Source organism: Periophthalmus magnuspinnatus, chromosome 7 (genome assembly GCF_009829125.3).
Source record: "Periophthalmus magnuspinnatus isolate fPerMag1 chromosome 7, fPerMag1.2.pri, whole genome shotgun sequence".
NCBI classification, from domain to species: Eukaryota; Metazoa; Chordata; class Actinopteri; order Gobiiformes; family Gobiidae; genus Periophthalmus; species Periophthalmus magnuspinnatus.
Genome location: NC_047132.1, coordinates 9,868,100 through 9,887,536, shown reverse-complemented (window position 1 = coordinate 9,887,536; position 19,437 = coordinate 9,868,100). Strand labels below are relative to the sequence as shown.

General features: G+C 38.7%; 1 protein-coding gene across 1 annotated transcript in view; it reads right to left on the bottom strand.

The window, feature by feature from the left end:
• Positions 1-7,666: 7,666 nt before the first annotated feature.
• LOC117373128 (ankyrin repeat domain-containing protein SOWAHB) overlaps positions 7,667-19,437 on the bottom strand; it is a 47,495-nt gene continuing 35,724 nt past the window's right edge. Inside the window, exons 7-10 of the mRNA XM_055223093.1 lie at positions 15,144-15,236; positions 12,476-12,548; positions 11,587-11,682; positions 7,667-10,094 (exon numbers count right to left, since the gene is read on the bottom strand). Coding sequence (XP_055079068.1) covers positions 9,922-10,094; positions 11,587-11,682; positions 12,476-12,548; positions 15,144-15,236 — 435 coding nt within the window. The 3' untranslated portion in view covers positions 7,667-9,921. The remainder of the gene's footprint in view (positions 10,095-11,586; positions 11,683-12,475; positions 12,549-15,143; positions 15,237-19,437) is intronic.

Here is a 19,437-nt window from a genome sequence, read left to right as displayed (position 1 = left end):
GCAGCAGCAACAAGAGCAGTAACAACAAGAGCAGCAGCAACAACAAGAGCAGTAACAACAAGAGCAGCAGCAGCAACAAGAGCAGCAGCAACGACAAGAGCAGCAGCAGCAACAAGAGCAGCAACAACAACAAGAGCAGCAGCAACAAGAGCAGCAGCAACAACAAGAGCAGCAGCAACAAGAGCAGTAACAACAAGAAGAACAGCGACAACGAGAGCTAGCTTGTTAGCTTGTACTAACAGAGGAAAGAGAAAGAGGGACAGAGAGAAAAAAAGAAGAGGGAGAGAGAGAGAGAAGGTGGGAGGAAGAGAGGGAGAAGGAAGGGGGAGAGAGAGAAGGAGAAAGGAGGGGTAGAGAGGGTGGGAGGCTGGGGATAACAAGGGAGAGGAAAAAAGAGAGAGAGGGAGGGGAGATAGAAAAAGAGGGAGAGGGGGGAAGGGGGATAGCAAGGGAGAAGGAAAGTGAGGAAGAGAGAGGGATGCGGTAGAGAGAGAGAGGGAGATAGAAAGAGTGAGGGGGAAATAGAGCAAGATAGAGAGGGGTGGGGTAGAGAGAGGAAGAGAGACAAAGAGGGAGGCGGGAGAAAGAGAGAAGGGGAGAGAGAAAGGAAGACAGAGGGAGAGAGAGGGATGAGGAAGACACCTCTCAAGGAAACTACAACTCAGCAAAAATATAGCGAAAGATTGATCTGAGACGTGTCGTAAATGAAAAGATGGAACAGTTATGGTGAAATCCTCCATTTAAATAGATACACAGGATTATAATATTACAGTAGTAGTGGATTTTTAACATATTCAGTCAGTATTGGTCCTACTTTGATCACTCCATATCATATATTTTGCTGAAGTTCATAAAATACTGTCGCGTGATCTGTTTGATTGGGTGAAAATCCCATTCTTTGACATTTCAGCATCACGACATCAATATGAGGCACTTAAAGATCATGTACACAAACCCACAACTGAAAAGAATTTTGTCTTTTTTGTCCCACTTGAGCTGCCACACACCCACACAATACAATTCCACAGCTCCCTCGTCCATCTTGGAGGCCCATTCTCCTCCTAATGGGATTTTCCTGTAGGCCGCCGCCCAAATGGACAGATATGTAGCTAAACTGTTGAATGAATGTTATCAAGCTTCTCCTCCCCCTGACACCTCTCCCCTCCCTCTCCTCCTTCCCTCTCTCTCTCTTATCATTATGTTATCAGCCCCACTCCATCTCTCTCTCTCTTTAAACACTACACCGGCGAGGGGAGCATTGCAAATGTGGCTCGGGCTTTGTTTAGTCCCGCCCCCCGCAGAGATTGGTTGATTGACGGCTCTGGCTGTTTGATTGACAGGTAGCGTTTTAGCCCCAGTGTGACGCTGCTGTGTACGCAGTGGCAGATGCTTCTCGGTCTCTGCTCACACTTGGGACTAAGGGAGTTGTGTTAAGTAGCTTGTCGTATGTGTGTGCTGTCGGAAAACATGAAGGTAATCGATAAAAAATCAATAAATCAATCAGATCCATACACGTTAAAGTTGTTCCTGACTTTTGTCCCATAATGGATCATTGGGGGGGAGGGGTCTGCAGTTGCTATGGTGACAAAATGCACACATTAGCAAACACTGCCAATTATTATTATTATTATTTATTTTATTTCTTTATGCTATGTGAGAGGAATTTTTTTTACAAGTTGAAGTACTTTTACTTTTACTAAAACACAGTCAAGATCTTTATATTTAAAAATTTCCAAAAAAAATAAATAAAATAAAATAAAATAAAAAAATAAATAAATAAATAAATAAATAAATAAATAAATAAATAAATAAATAAATAAATAAATAAATAAATAAATAAATAAATAAATATGACCTTTTTTTGTTTTCAATTTTACTGAAAAGTTGGAAATGATAACATCACACTAGGGAATTCCATAATGTTACCTAGCAACCATAACCAAACCTCCTCACAGGGATAATGATTTGACAAAAAGAAAATATAAGGAAACACATTTGTTTTGTTGAAAAATCATGTTTAAAATATCATAAAATTGTGTGTGAATTGTGTGTAAATTTTGGATAGCATTCCCCCCAGTGTGATGTCAGCAATCTTTCCTATATGACTTTTTAAAATACTTTTGTAAACCTTCCCATTCCTCTTTCTGAATGGACCAAAACACAATCATGTTTTTGTTTTGTTTTTTGTTTTTTTTCACAACATTAAAATATTCTCTACATGTTCCAATTAGCGTTGTTACTACTAAAATTCCAAACTTGATTTCAAGGAATAAATTGAACATCAATACCAAAACCAGAATGATAATTTAAAAAAAACCTATTTTCTATGTGTCCCATGTGTGTTATATCTGTGTAATCCCTCAGTGTCCAGTAGGTTCATAGTGGTCCATGTGTGTACACTAGTCTATGTGTCTTATACTTGTGAAAGATACAGCTCAACATCATTCTAAAGATATTCAGGAAAGGTTCATTTCTGTCCTATGAATGTGACTTTTTAATATCGATACCTGCTCAAATGAGTATCTAGTTGCAATAAGATAAGATAAGATAAGATCTGCCTTTATTAGTCCCACAGTGGGGAAATTCCAGTATTGCACCGCACAGTTAAAGAACAGAAGGAAAATGGTACATGCAATAAAACAAGATAATAGATAAATAGTTTTAAATAATTTAAAAAATATACTTAAAAATAAACCAAAAATAGACTCTAATATAACATCTTCGTAAAGTGACTTCAGTATTGCACATAGGTGTGTTTGAATGACACATGTTCAGTGTTAACTGTTCATTGTACAGTCTGACAGCAGCAGGAAGGAAAGACCTGAAACCTCCTTCACACAGCGAGCACAGCAATACTAAATAACAGTTTTAGTATTCATTAGCATGTGATTTTTCACATTTTTGACAACCCTAGGTCAAATGTCTGAAAGGTTAATTAACAATACATTCAACAATTTAAAGGGCCCATGTTGCATTATTTTATCCTGTGTCATTTTCTCAAACTGCACACTTTCTCCCACCTTGTGATGTCATCATGTGGTAATCACAAGGTGGAACAGAGCATTTTGAGCTTTGGAGATGAAAACATACTTATAATAAAGGGTTACGCAAACATGTGTGAATGAAACGAAACACAACTCCAGGTCTGTTTTTGATGAGGTAACAACATTCTAACATGACTTAAAGTTCACACGAGTACATTTTGCGTAATATAAGACCTTTAACAGCTCAAATAATGTATAATCTGTGACTGTATGAGGAAGCAGGTTACACAGTGAAGTTCATGTCCTGTTACTGTTGTGCATGGGGCTCATGGAGGGCAGCTGACAAGGCCCTGCAACGCAACATCTACATTCGGACCTAATTTGTGAGACAAAAGCAACAAGGAAACCCGGGACTCTGGCTGTGTACCCCCCTCCCTCCCCTGTCGCCCCCTCCCTCCCCTGTCGCCCCCTCCCTCCCAACAACATGGCAACATCGGAGCCCGCAGGAGGTGGAATCCAATGGAAATGAGCAACCCGGACAACAATAGCACAGCTAATCTCCACAGAGAGAGGCATCGGTTACACAGGGACAAGGCGCCCCCTCTCGTACCCTCCCTCGCCCCCCTCCCCTCGCACCCTCCATACTTTTCATTCAGGCCGTTCTGTCCCATTGAAAAAGCCTATCCACCCCCGGCTATACACAAGCCTCATACATGCCCCAAACAAGCCACTGACAACACAAGGAGGCACTTTGAAAACAATACGGAGCATTATTTTAACACAATAACACAAGTGGTTTATAAAGAAAGCTATTATGGGATGTTTTTAATGCGTGCAGTGCATTGGGATGGGTCATGTTACACTCTTTCACTCAGACCATCGCTTCATAATAACTGATGTATTTAAAACACATGAATGTACAACTTTTAATACTAAAAACTCAACAATAGAGAAGAGGAGACAGAGGGAGGAGGTAAGTGACAGGGAAAGAGGAGAGATAGGAGGAGGACAGAGAGAGGGAGAGAGGGAGGAGGGAGGAGACAAAGAGAGGAGAGGAGGGAGGAGAAGCAAGGAGCAAAGTTACAGAGGAGAGAGCGAGAGAGAGAGGAGGAGAGAGAGGAGAGAGGGAGGCAGGAGGAGGAAAGTGACAGAGGAGAGAGAGGAGAGGAGGAGAGAGGGAGGGAGGAGGAGAAAAATGATAGAGGAGAGAAAGAGCGAGGGTGTGAGGAGGAGGGAAAAGGAAAGTGACAGAGGAGAGAGGTAGAGAGAGGAGGAGACAAAGAGAGGAAAGGTGTAGAGAGGCAGGAGAGGAAGAGAGAGTGAGAGAGAGAGATAGAGAGAGGAGACAGAAAGAGGAGAGAGAGAGAGAGAGAGAGAGGAGACAGAAAGAGGAGAGAGGGAGTGATAAAGGAGTAGGAAAGTGACAGAGGTGAGAGAGAGAGAAAGAGGGTGGAGAACAGAGGAGGAGACAAAATGAGGAGGAGTCTCTTTGGCCTCCCCCTATAGAAAAACCATGGGGCACATATATCACTGTGGTGATATTAATAGGATTAAAAACAAAACAAAACAATAAACTGGGCACTTCAAAGGCCCCACTGCAGTGTAGATCTATTTTTTCATTTCTACATTTTTTTTTTTGTCTGTTTTGTCAAACACACAGTCACAGTGTGTAAGACAGATGCATGTCTCTATCAGTACTACATAAGCAAGTGTAGCTGTACTAAAGGTGCACTATGTAACTTTTCTGGTTGAGGGTCCGTTATCTTCTTGTATACTTGTATCCATGGAGATGTTATTGCTTTGCCTGGGTGGTTTCACAGTATGGCATTAAACATATGTATCTCCATGGAGATAAGCAGGGGATGCCACTGCGCCAAGTTACAGATCTGTGGAGAACTATGTTTGAATAATATAAACACCTGTAATTGAATATTTGCAAGATACAAACATTCCAGGCAAAGCACTACCATCTCCATGGAAACAAGCAGGTGGTAGACCCTGCACTAGAAATCACTATAACTATAGTAACTATAACTGCTAACATTGATGAGCTTCATTTGACTGGAGCTGAACGCCGTGGGTGATGTCACACTCACTTAGGCCACTTCTTTATACAGTCTGTGGGTCTAACCTTATAGGACTAAACCATGTCCCAAATTGGACTAAACCAGTTAAAAAGATGAAAAAAAACAGGTCTAAAGTGGGACTAAACTAGTACTAATCAGAAACCAGAAATAAACCAAATTAAAGCCCAGTCTAGCCAAGATTTACCTATAGATCTAAACCAGTACTAAACCAGGACTAAACCTGATCCAAACCAGGTCTAAAGCAGAAGTTATGCAGGTCTATACCAGTGCTAAAAAACACTTTGACTACACATGGTCTAAATCAGGTTCAAACCGAATCTAAAACAGGACTAAACCAGGTCCAAAACTGGACTAAACCAGTTGAAAAGCTGAAAAAACAGGCCTAAAACATGTTTAAACATGTCTGAAGTGGAACTAAACTAGTACTAATCAGAAACCAGAAATAAACCAGACCAAGCCCCGGTTTAGCCAAGATTCACCTATAGGTCTAAACCAGGACTAAACCTGATCCAAATCAGGTCTAAACCTGAAATAAACCAGGTCCATACTGGTACTAAAAACACTTTGACTACACATGGTATAAATCAGGTTCAAACCAAGTCTAAAACAGGACTAAACCAGGTCCAAACTGGCTCTACACAAGAACTAAACCACATCTTGGGTGAAAAAAAGAAAAACATAAGGTCCCAGCACAAGTGGGCTGAGTTTGGGGAGAGGGGCGCTTGCTGCTCCCTCAAAAGCATTGGATTAGAGTTAATGTCCCCTCCTGGCGTCTAATCTCTTCACAGGACTTTGTGTTTGGAGCTTGGGGGCAGCATGATAAGTATCTATTACAGAAACTCCCTCTTATCCCCTTAAAAAAAACTTCAAAAAAAATGCAGGACAAAACCAGCAAAGCCCACTCCTGCTCGGTTGTAGTTCTGTTGTCTCATAGCTAAGAACCAAAGCAAGTGCTAGCCTTTTCACATAATCTGGAATTAGGCCTCCAAATCCTATGGAAGGGAGAGCTGGGCCATATTTAGCCCATCTGTGGTACCCGGAGTCAGGTACTTTAAAGGCACATCAAAGCAGGATTAAAACGGGAATTATCATAAGGTTAAGAACAAGGAGAAGAAGCTGAGTTTGAGGAGCAAGAAAGAAGAAGAGATGTTGATTAACTGACTTAGAATTAATTAAAAGATGTCATAGCATATTAAGTTTTAAAGGTGGTGAAAAAACTCTATACATTTCTTTTGTATTTTAAAAGGATTATCGTGCGTTTAAGGACATGGGGAAGAAGCTGAGTTTGAGCAGCAAGAAAGGACTAGTGATGTTAGTGATGTTGACATAAAATTGATGAAAAATTGTAATAAAATAAATGTTTAAATGTATCCATAGACTGTATATATAAATGGACATTGCTTGCGAAAAACTGTGGCCCCTCTCTCTGTAACTGCTGCCGTCAGACTCGTCACTTTGGTCTTAAAATGTCCGTATTAATCTGCTCGACATGATCCTGGTGTTTTTATTTTGCTATTGTGTCCATAAAGATATGAACTTTAATAACAGACATCTCAGGCGACTTCTTTCCCCGAGGTCACTCCCACTAGCGTTAGCAACAAGTTTGATTGACAGCGTTGCTAAGTGCCCGTTCCCGAGAAGGGGCGTTACCTTCAACAGCCTCGCTCCGGATTGGCTCTTTGGTTGCTATGATACTAGTGGTTGATACTCGGCTGCAAATTGGCCCCTATAACTGCTCTAGCCTCGATGAGCTTCATTTGACTGGAGCCAAACGCTATGGATAACGTCACACTCCTTTAGTCCACTTCTTCATACAGTCTATGAATGTAACTTATAAATACAACCTATATTTAAATTACCTTTTGTATTTTATTTACAAGTTTATTATAAGTTTTACGATGAGGAGAAGCAGCAGGTCGAGTTTTTGGGAACAACTGATTGAAAATTAATTAAAAGATTTCACAATGTACTGTTTTTGATGCAGTCATTTCTGATTTAAATGTGTGTAAATAATGTATGTCAGGCTGGGTTCTTTGAGTTGTGAGGAGGTGCAATATAAACTGATTTAATGAATTCATACATTTGCACAGTCAAAGTTCTGCAAAAGTACAATGCTTTTTTTTCACATAGCAAAACAGAAATTTAAATTTACACTCACAAATTTTACAATAAATATTCTATGACTTAAAAAAAAAAAATTAAAATATATACTTTCATTAAGCATAAAACATTGAAATGAGTCCATCATGAAAAGAGTAGATGCAAAAACTAAGTACTAAAGTGTTTCATTCTGGTGTTTATTTATTGCAAATCATGTTTTTTTTAAAACAATATTACACAATTAGAAGAGTTTTTGTGGTTTAAATCTTTAAATTTGAGTTATTTTGTCAGTGTTAGTTTCAATATTATTGTTTATCGTCTATATTTACATCAGCGATATATTGTACCTCAAAATATATTATCATGACAGGTCCAGCAAAGATTTCTATATAAATTTTGTCATTTCAGGAGATATAAACTGAATGGATAAATATATGTAGCTTTTTTTCCCTCTTCAACAACTCACTCAAAAAACAAACGCACTGAAATGTTGACAACACATTTTAATATCAAAATATCTTCATTAAATAAATACTGTGCAAATACTTAATAAGGCAAGTGTTTCCTTTACAATCGTATAGTGATGTAAACAAAAGATTACACTTTCTTTCAATCAAATTACCACAATAGAAAAACCTGAAAAGACCAGTAATGGTGTTTATATCGAGGCGGGTCAAATGCAATGAGCCTAATTAGCTGAGACTAACAACAGGCAGCATAAACCACAGGACAAAAGCCTAAAGTCAACGACGCAAGACTGAAATCACAACAGGAATCTACAGAGAGTCGTAAAAGTACTCGTCACAGATTTAAAACAACATGGCTTTCAAATTAGGACCAATAAAACACAGAGATGCACCGATCCACCGATACTCAAAGATTTGCTGGATACGATATCGGCTTCCAAATATCGATTCAGCCGATATCCTGATTGGACTATTCACTGGACGTAGTTTTTCCAAAAAGTCTCATAATGTTGGAACTTTTACTCAAAGTTATTCTGTGGTTACCTGAGAGACACAGAACAGTTACATCACACATCTGGATCAGTTTTGTCTTATTTTATTTTCGTTTAAAGGAAATAAATGCAGTTTTCAGTCTGGTATCGGATAGACACTTGAAGCTATAGTATCGAAATCGGTATCGGGGATTGAAAACACTGGATCGGTGCATCTGTAAAAACAAGAGAGCTCCACTGCAAATGAAGACATATATTTGAAAAACTTACAATGAATTTGATCTGATGAGTTTGAGTTCGTTTGACTTTTGTGGTAAATAATTTAACTTTACATATTGAAATCAGTCAGAAATATATTGAAACGAATCATATAATAACTGTAGGTCCCTTTAGTGAATACAGCTGCATAAACGTCCCAGATAAAGATTGTGTCATTTGAACTTACATAGATATCTTGTTTTTGCTCCGTGTAACAAAATGATCTAAAAGTCTAAATAAAGACTCTGTGGTCACGTTAACATACCTCGTACAATAAGCTTATAATTGATTTTACAAATAATATTACAGATTCAAACAGTAACATAAACCTGGCTTTGGAAATCTTTAAAATGGCTAAAGATACGCTGCAAAAAATAAGATCAAGATTAGTTTAAATGATCTGAATTCAGAATACACTGATCTGAGTAGTTTTCACTGTATGACTGAGGCGAGAATTTTGAATATGGCACAGGAAAAGTATATGTTTTTACCACAGACTGTATATATAAATGGTTATAGTCCATTTAAGAACAGACAAATCAGGCGCCTTCTTTCTCTTAGGTCGCTCGAGCTAGTGTTAGCAACAGGTTTGATTGACAGCGTTGCTATGTGCCTGAACTTGGCTCCAAATTCGCCCCAAAGCCTCGCCTCCATGAGCTTCATTTGACTGGAGCCGAATGCTAGACACAAGATCAATATTCTGAATTCTAGTCAGACTAATGAACCTAATGCCTGATATTTCATTTCTGCAGTGTAAATTTAAATAATAAAAGCTATAAGCAGAGTAAAGCTTATGTAACACGCCCTCCAAAGTGAAAGTGGAAGTAAACAGTCCACTATTCCCATAATTGGAAAAAAAAATTGGAAAAATTGAGAACACTGATCATTTCAAATAAAATAAAAAAATTAAGGAACACATTTTTTAAAATCAAACAGCCAGTTATTTTAGATGTTTTTAGTCTCCAATGGTGTAGCCTGGGATCCAGAACACACACTTCTTCACTGTTGAGTCTCCCTGAGTATAGATGGGCGTGTTTGACAGGTGGATTAGCCAATCAGGGACAGGCATGGTCTGTCCATGTCAAAACAAATACGGCTGCTTATGGGGAAAAAAGAAAGGAAAAACATAACTAAAAATATCTCAAATTTCAGTTTTTTAGGTGAGGGAAATGTGATTTTGTTCAAAATGATGGGTAACCAGTGAGTTTCTTTGATTGGACGATCATGTTCGGTTCGGGCTCGAGACATGACGGAGGGAGTGGGGACCAGACTGATATCAACCTACATAAAAAATACAGCGAAACATCATTCTGGATTTGCCAGGCGACCGACAGTTTGCTTCAAAAATATCTGAAGTATTTGAATGTTTTAGCTCATGTAACAATTGAAACTAATTCATTTGAGGAAAGCCAGAGTGGTTTTGGTAACGGAGCAATTTTGAGTAGCGTTCCTTTGTGTTTTTCTGTTTAGTGCTTTTACGCTTTCATTTTTATCCTATCAAAACAATGTTCTTGTATGTACAGTAAGTGTAGTCTCAGCGCGAGAACTTCCGAGGCCTGAAGGGGGGCAGAGGCAGCTGCTGAAGCCCAGGTCGCTCCTCCTCGATCGGAGCTAACTCTTCCGCTGAGCCCCACTTCTTCTTGGAGGAAAACAGAGAGGCCAGCTTCCTGTTCCGGTGGCGCTCGCGGGCCTGGGTCACTGCGAACTCTGGACACAGAGAGCAGCAGCAGGTGAAGGAAAGTACTGATAGATTTTACACACAGGCCTGTCATAATAATAACCCTTTTCTAAATGTGCAATATATCAGTAAAAAGAAACATGAGTTACAACGATAAACTGTATAAAGAGGTGGACTAACGGAGTGTCACGTCACATCATAGAGTTCAGCTCCAGTCAAATGAAGCTCATCAGTTATAACGGCAAATTTGGAGTCGAGTTCCATATTAGGAATTCTGACTGCAAGTATCATAGCAACCAAAGAGCCAATCTGGAGCGAGGCTGTTGAAGGTAACTATGTCCATTTATATATACAGTCTATGGTTGAAACAAACAGACTGAATGGATCACTTTAGTATTTATTATCTATCTACAGCTAGATTGTAATGCAAACAAAAAAAAAATTAAAATACACATAAATACTGAATCCTTCAAACATATTCATCCAGCTCCATTTCATTGAATTTTTAATTTAATCTTTATTTATACAAAGAGAGCCAAATGAGAGTAACAGACTCTTTCTCATGAGCGTACTGATCGAATACAGAGCAATCCTAACAAATACAAACAAATATAAAATGCTGACCATACAAAACACATAACTACATAGGTCCTTTTAAAACATAAAAAACAGGATCAGGTGTGAGTATAAAGATTATTAAAGTGCATTAGTGGCACCAGTGTATCCAGTTTTGCTTGTCCTTGAAATATATTCCATTTTTAGAAAGCAAAATAACCAAAAGCCTTTTTTCCCCAACTCAGTTCTGGTGCGGCCAGTTTTTAGATGTAAACAATCATGAGATCTTGTATTAAAAGTTCAAAGTTCGACAAACAAGTGAGACATTCAGCCAGTTTAGTCATCTTCTCTTATAAATACATTTCATACAGTGTTGTTCGATGGCCAACCTACTTTTTCATAGAGAGATGGGTTTTAAAACGAAGGGCTGAGTGAAAGAGTGAATCTAAAGGGTTAAAAGTAGAGGCTGAAGTCTGCATGTGTATCACTGTATATCTCCATAATCCAGCACAGAAAGAAAAGTTTGAACAATTTCTTTGAATGATAAATTGACATACAGTTGTTACCAGAAGTTTACATACACTGTATACAAAGACACATATGTTTTGTTTTTTTCTCTCTGTCTGACATAAAACCAGACTAAACGTTTCCTGTTTTAGGTCAATTAGGATTACTAAAATTATTTGTATTTGCCTCATGCCAGAATAATGAGAAAAGTCTATTTAAAACATCCCCAAATTTGTCTTTTTATGCTATGATTTACAGCACTAAAAACACAATAGTGATTTATGTACTCAACACTTTCACAGTTAAATGTAATGCTTCATGATGACAGGTATAATCATTTCAAACACCTTCAATGGATCTGTTATCTTATCTTATTGTTAAGTCTGATAAATGGGTAGTAGCAAAAGGCAGTTCGTTATCTTGAATATGTTTTACGCCTCTGAGTGGAGATGTACTCACGTATGTCGCATTCCTCCTCCGACACTTCAGGTTCCTTGATGTTCAGATAGTGGAGAGCAAGATGGCCGCTGTAGTCCCTCAGGTTTTCTTTAGCTCCTGATAACAAAAAACTCAACGTGAAAGTCGACACTGGAGTGAGGAATGCCCTAAGCTGCTTTGGAGATAGCGTAAGCTGCACAAAACCACACGTAAATAAACCAGGAGGAGTTTAAAACAGGAAAGCGGATTGTGAGAAAAACAAGCAAATCAAACAGAGCGCGGATTTAATGTTAGTACAAAGGTTTAAAACTCTAAAACTGCTAAAAGGAACTGATAGTCAATTAGGGAAGTCACGAGGTCAGATACAATTCTCCCAAATATGTGTTATACAATTTGGAGCAATTCTCACAATTATTAGTGTATATATTGGCTGAAAAAGATAAAATAAGCAACCTATTAAAATTCAAATTAATTCAAATAAAGACTACTCAGTTTTTATATGTAGAATACTTCAGTTTATGGTGTTGTTTTAATATTTATTATGCCTCAAAGTTAGCATTAGCATTAGCATTAGCATTGAGACATACATCTTTATTTCTCAACACAGGGTTAAAGAACAGGGAACTCTGCTAAAATCTCATAAAATTGGACAGGAAGTAGTGACGCTAACAGTCAGGTTGCCACTTATACAGTATTTGATTGTCTGATAATCAGGAAGTGTATGTTTGCATGCTAGTTGTTGTTAGGATAGGAATGCATAAGGCGAGTGAGGAATAACTTTGGACCACTGCAAACTGTTTAAAATGAACTACTTCTGTTTTTCATGTTTTTAAGACAGTAAAAATCTGCACCTGACAATAAAATAATAATAAAACAACTTGAACAATATTGGATTAGGATTAGCTCATACCGTAGGTCCCCACCAGCAGGTCTAGAATGTGGCGGTGCCCATGTAACGCCGCTATGTGCAAAGGTGTGTATCCCTGTTTACATAAGAAAAAATACAGTGGGTCAAACTTCAGCAGAATAACTTTACTATAACACATGCAACTTTAACCTATATTTAACACATAACATTTAGACTTAAAGTGCATGTGACAGGTTTTCATGTTTTTCTGATTATTAGCTTTGGAGGGGTAGTTCCTGTGGTGAATGTAGTTGGCAGTTTGCTGTGGTGGAAGGTAATAAAGTAAAAGTAGTAAAGCACTGTACTTAAGTAAAACAAATTAGATATCTGTACTTTTACTTAAGTAGATTTTAAAGTGGATACTTTTTCTTTACTTCACTATATTTGAGAGCAGTATCTGTACTTTCTATATTTCTGAACAGGACTGAAAAGTTGAAGTATTTTTTACTATTGTCTGAGACCTGATGAAAAGTCTGCAGCATTTAATTTTGTCAAGATCATAGTTTGAGCAAACTCAACTATACAAATAAAAACTGTTTGGAACAAGTAAAAATCTTCTTCTACTTCAAAATCACTGTATTTGAAGCTTTATTATATCTCAAAATCTGCGCAAAATACCTTTACTTTTTACTCTTAAAGTAGTTTTTTAAACAGGTACTTTAATACTTTTACTTAAGTAGACTTACCTATTTTTTGGTTTCAGTACTTGTACTTTTACTTAACTCCTTAAGGACTGAGCACATTATAGACCATTATATCTCGACTAGACTTTTTTTTTCTCTTTTTAGCCATAAAAATTAAATAAAAATAAAAATATCTGGCCAGCTCAGAAACACTTTAAAATACATATGTGAACAATAATCAACATTTATAGAAGAGATTATGCAGATTGTATTTAGGGTTAGGTTTTTACAGCCCTTCTTATAAAAATAAAATGTCAGATGTTTATGCAGCTAAGACAATTATTTTGCCAGGTCATATTTTTTCAAATGTATATTAAGTAACAAAACTGAGCACTTCTTCCACCACTGGCAGTTTGTGGGAAAAAAATAAATAAAGTACAAAAAAAATAAAAAAAAATAAAAATACAGCAAGTTCAAAAACATAATCCTTCTACAGTTAATTATGTTAATTTATTTTTATTAGTCTAATCATAACAATTTCTGCACATTTTGGCTGTTGTTTACATTACGGTTGCTAGGTAACAGTGATGCTGCCCATGTCCAACCAGGAAGTGAAATGATAAACTTCAACAAAATTTAAAAACTAGCAAAAACTACGCAAGATTTTTAGTAAAATTCAAAATATTCATTCAGTCTAACCTGTTATATGCACTTTAACAGACTCATAAAGAATAGAAAGAGTTGAGTACATACCCCCTTTAGTTTCCCAGGCCCGAGAACAGCCAATCAAAACATGAGTGTGAAAAACAGATACAAATTAGTGAAGGTTAAGACAACACCAGATAATGATTAGAACACATAATTGCTCGGCCAATTCAGTGAAAATTGCTTTAGTTTTCAACGGCGGCTCTCTGCTTTGGGAAACAATTACGATGACACAACATGATTTATTAGCAGAGCCTCAAACACGAGCTGCTGTAATGCATTTGCACAGCTGGACGTTAGCGGCATTACGTCACTGAGGAAGAGGAGCACACAAAACGACCGCATCCCGGTACTCACGTGCTGAAACACAAAGATACAGAGATATAGTGAGGTTTAAAAGGGAACGGACTGTAGAAAACATCTGCAAATACATCCCAGTTCTGATCCTGTGACAGTAGGCCCTTTTTCACGGAGCTAGTGCTGGTTCTCTCAAAAACTGCAGAGAAATGAGCCGAGTCGTGCACAAATAAATCAATATTTAACTGCCAGACAGCGACAGCAAGTTACAGATAGATGATCACAGACAGCCTACTATGATGTAAATTAATTAGTAATGTTAAAATAGCGCTACAGTCTGTGTGATTTTGGATGGACTTGTCATTAGATTTATTTTCTTAAAGTTGTTTTGTGTTCTATTTTGAGATTTAGATTAGCATTAGCATTAACTTTGAGATATAAGCACCTATTTTTATAAACACACAAGTTTACTCTGGTTAAGCCAAGACAAGGTGAGTTTAATTGTAGCACAGTTCATACATAAAGTAATTCAAAGTGCTTTACAACAAATCAAAACACAAATAATCATCATAAAAATAACATTAAAGGAGAACAGTGCAGAATAAAAACCTTTCAGTCAGATGCACAGCTAAACAGAAATATTTTGGATTTAAATATTTTCAAAGAAGAGGCCTGTCTCACATCTTCAGGAAGACTCCACTAAACTCAACTGGGTTAAGCGCTTACATCGTCGTGAATGTAAATGTCTGTGATCATCCACCCATAACTTGCTGTTCACTGTCTGATATTTATTTTTTTATTTTTTCAAAAGACTCTAAAATCCTCTCTGACTCTGCTAAATCCTCATAGAGAATAAATAGCTGAGTGGCTCTGTACTTTTTGAGAGAACAGGAACTAGCCACACGACACTGTGAAAAGGGGTATATTTTACAGCAGATTGCCAATAAAAGACACTAACTGCATCAACTGTGAGAAAATGTAACTTGTAATCTCGGTTCTATATCATTTTTGACATATGGCCCACCCCTACGCCAACTGTGAAAAGCACTCACTGATTTTGTGTTGACGTCGGCGCCGGCTTCAGCCACTAAAGTCGCCATGTCTTTGTTTCCGTGTTTGGCCGCCCAATGCAACGCCGTCTGAAATACACAGGACAGGACAAAGGAAGTATTCAGGATTAGAACCGAGGACTCAATTTCACCAGTTGTTCTTAGATTTACATTCACAAACATCATCATAAAGCAGTGTTAGAGTCTTGCCCAAGGATACAACATCAGCTCTAAATCTAGTTCGTGCTTGGACGGGAGATGAGTGGGAATACCAGGTGGAACAGTGGGACAACATTGGCTCTATTGCAAACTATCAGCGTGCTTTTGGGCCAGACACTTCACCCTCATTATCTAGTGTGAATGTGGTTTGGGTGAGGGTCCAATGGGGCAGATTGGCAGTCATACTTCCATCAGTCTACCCCAGGGCAGCTCTGGCTACAGTAGAGATTAAGATTATAGTATACAATAATTGGAGCTGGCATTGAACCTCTAACCTTCAAATTAGAGGGAAAACACTTTGCCACGTCTGTATAATGTAGTAATTTAGACCAGGTATCTGTTTCTTACATTTAAAACACTGTTCAGAAAGATTTAGTGGCTCCTCCAAAGCTTTAGAAACAAAAGATGGTGCGACAGTGGCTCAGTTGGTAGAGCGTTTGTCCATTGTTCTGAAAGGTGGGTGGTTTAAATCCCGCTCTTGATATAAAAACATCACTGGTAGAACTGTAAGTAACTGCAGTTTCACTATTTACCATTTTACCAAGCGATAAAACGTTCCCCTGCATGTCATGAATGGTCTGCTTGGCACATTTTGTTGATTGGAAATAATCGTGAATTAAATTTTTCGCAGTTGACCTGTGCGTCGTAGCGGCTGTAGCATCATTAGACCTGTGTAATCTCCTTACGGCTCATGCACATGTGTCTCGGAGGGGATCGTCCCGCAGCAGAGCTTTGGGAGTTTCCTGCTTTTAACACGCTCCTAATTACACAACAACACCTCCCTGTGTCCACGGTGACAGCCCCCGCACCTGTCAGCCCCCCGTACCTGTCAGGGCTGAAGATGGATGATGTGTACGTGACCCCGCCCCACCCGACATCTCTGCCCCTGTCAGCTCCCGTCAGACCAAACCCAACGACAACACAGACACAAGACGCAAAAATGAGCCCGGATCATTTGAATAAAGTTTGTAAAACAGCATCTCACGGCAGCTAACCACAGCCACCTGCCCATTAAAGCCTGCTCCTGTGATCTTCAGTGTTGAACCTGCCAGAATTTAAGTGCAGCAATTATGAGCCATCAACAGGTGGAGCATGTGGACTCAATAAGCCCCGTTCTCTTCTGTGAATGGAACAATACACATTCATTCATCTATTGTCTATTTTACAACTATTTCAGTCTTTCAGATGGGAGTCCTCTGCAGCGTATGTGTGACACTTTATAGGAATTATTCAAAGTGGAAAGTTACAGTTATTATAAGACCAACTCATACTCCACTGCGTTGCATTACCACCCATGGAGACACGTGTTTATACAAAGGTACGTCTTTTTATCTTGATGCTAATTTGAAAGGAATTAAGATAATAATGCTTACAAACAGATGTATTTAATTAAAGTTAGGATTAGCCATGTGTAGAGTGATCCCTATTAACCAAGGACAGTCCCAGTTTTGAGCTTTCTGTCCCCTGTCCCAGCAGATTTTCCAAAACCAGTGATTTGTCCCAGTTTTATACATGAAATCTCCCAGGTGTCTCTATTTTTGGGCGATTTAATCCCCGGCGAACGGTAAAGAGGGGTATGAAACTCAAAATCCAGAAAAACTACAAAAAATGACCAGACCACAAATTAAAAAGTTTCTTGAGTCAGTAAGTAAGTCGTAAATAAGTCATGAATTGGGCCGAGTACATAACAATTTTCCTTAATGGAGCAGTGATCGCCCATCCCTGGTTTCCGAACTAACTTTCTCATTCATTTTTCCCATTGACTTTCCTAAATAAGCAAATAGAGAAATAAAGGAGGGAGGGGAAGAGAGAAAAGGAGGGAAAGAGAGAGAGAGACAGAGAGGGAGGGAAGAGGGAGATAGGGGGGTGAGAGAAAAAGAGAAAGGGAGGAGAAAGAGAGAGAGGGAGGAGGGAGAGAGACAGAGAGAGAGAGAAAGAGACAGACAGAGAGAGAAAGAGACAGACAGAGAGAGAAAGAGCCAGACAGAGAGAGAAAGAGACAGACAGAGAGAAAGAGACAGAGACAGAGAGAGGGAGGGAGGCAGAGAGACACAGAGACAGAGAGAAGGGGGGAGGGAGAGGGAGAAAGAGAGAGAGAAAGGGACAGAGACAGCAAGAGGGAGAGAAAGAGAGAGGGAGAGAAATGGAAGGAGGGGGAGAGACAGGGAGAGAAAGATGTAGAGCGAGAGAGAGAGAGACAGAGACAGAAAGAGAGAGGGAGACGAGACAGAGAGACTGACAAAGAGAAAAAGGGTGTGTGTGTGAGAGAGAGAGGGAGGGAGAGAGATAAAGAGAGGAAGTGGTAGAGGGACATTTGTACATTTGTCATTAAAGGTGCTGTCAGTCTGGTTCTTCTCTTTTGTCTCTCTGTCACTCAGAAGACAGATGTGAGACGTGACAAGAGACTGTGTTAGAAGAGAATGGTCTAAAAGGACTAGGGCTTAAAATCAAGATGGAGGACAGGTTAGAGCCTGAGGTACAACGGACTGTATCAGAATAAGTCAAAAGCTGATACGACTCTCAGGGGGAGGAGCAATGTTCATTTTGACAACAGAACAACACTGTAGTCATCTGTGGAAGTTCAAAAACATCATCACATTTCTACCTGCCACATGTATCTTGGGCATTTGTTCTGGGGCTTTAATGGAGCAGGACATCATAGGAAAAGCAAATAACATCTACATGGAACCAAGCGGGTGGCGTGGCATCTACCAGAAAAGTTACATACTACTACTTTAACTTTGGATTGGGCTAATAACTTGGGATTGACTACTTGTTTAATAAAATCAAGCTGGAACGACGACTTTTGGGGTTTAATCTTTATCGTATGTGTCATTTCGATGTACCACAGGAAAACGTTTTCTTAATTTTAAATATCGTTTGTGCCTGATTTTTACTATCTTAAAAAAGTGAAAAAACATAAATAGTTAATTTTAAACTGTTTGCAGTGGCCCAAAATTATTGCTCACTTACCTTATGCATTCAGACCATCCTAATTATTCACCATGATGAGTCTATAAGAGCTAACAGTGCACTTCCTGATACTTGGACAATAAAACACTTTGTAATCACACGCAGACAGCACACCTCAGACTTATTTTGACCTCAAGAGCGGCTTATATAATCTCTGTTCTGGGTCAAGACACATTTTGCTCAAACACATGGACAAAAATCAGATAAAGCGCCTTTACTTGTGATGTTTTTCCGTGACAATACATCGCACATCAAAATTGTGTCCAGATCTTGTCACATAAGACAGATAACGACATGGACATGTTGACTGGCGGGTCGGTGACGGACGATATACAGAACAGGATACGTCTCATTTGAGTCCCTACCCCCCTCTGTTCTGATCTGTCCCATCCGTCAGAGGCCCCCTTGTCCTGCCACGCGCCCCAGCCGTGAGGGGAGGCAGCTGGGTACAAAGCCCCAACACAGCCCTGGAGAGGAGAGAGTGATGGAGGAGTCGTGTACTTACAAACTGAAGAGGAGAAGAGGAAGTCCACCACAGCGAGGCCAGGAGAGCGCATCAACATAGAAAAACACAGGAAGAGGGATGAGACACGTTTGTCAGATTTAGTGGAACTGGGCTGTCAAAGTGTTTTACATAATGGTTGTTGATTGGTTGATTGATTGGTTAAAACATTTTGAAACGTTTCTAAAATTTCAAGTTTAGATAGTTCAGTCTGTTAGGTCCTATTAAAATACAGTTGGCTATTAAACCTATATGTCCTCTATATGTCACCTTTTTCATTTAAATATGTTTTTTTTTTTTAAGTTAAATGAATATAACAAAAGTTTATACACACCCGCTCATTCAGTGTTGTTTTTTTTATTTTTACTACTTTCTCCGTTTTATATATACAGAATACATCAAATAAATACCGTAAAATGTGTGGAGTTATGTTGCACAGAGAAAAAAAGTGAAATAATTAAATATTTGTTTCTATTTTATATTCAAATTCTCAGTATCCACCCTTTTCACCTGCTTGTTTCTATGGAAATGCAGTGTCTAATATTCCACAGTATGGCATAAAACGTATCTATCTCCATGGTGAATGCTCTTTCTATT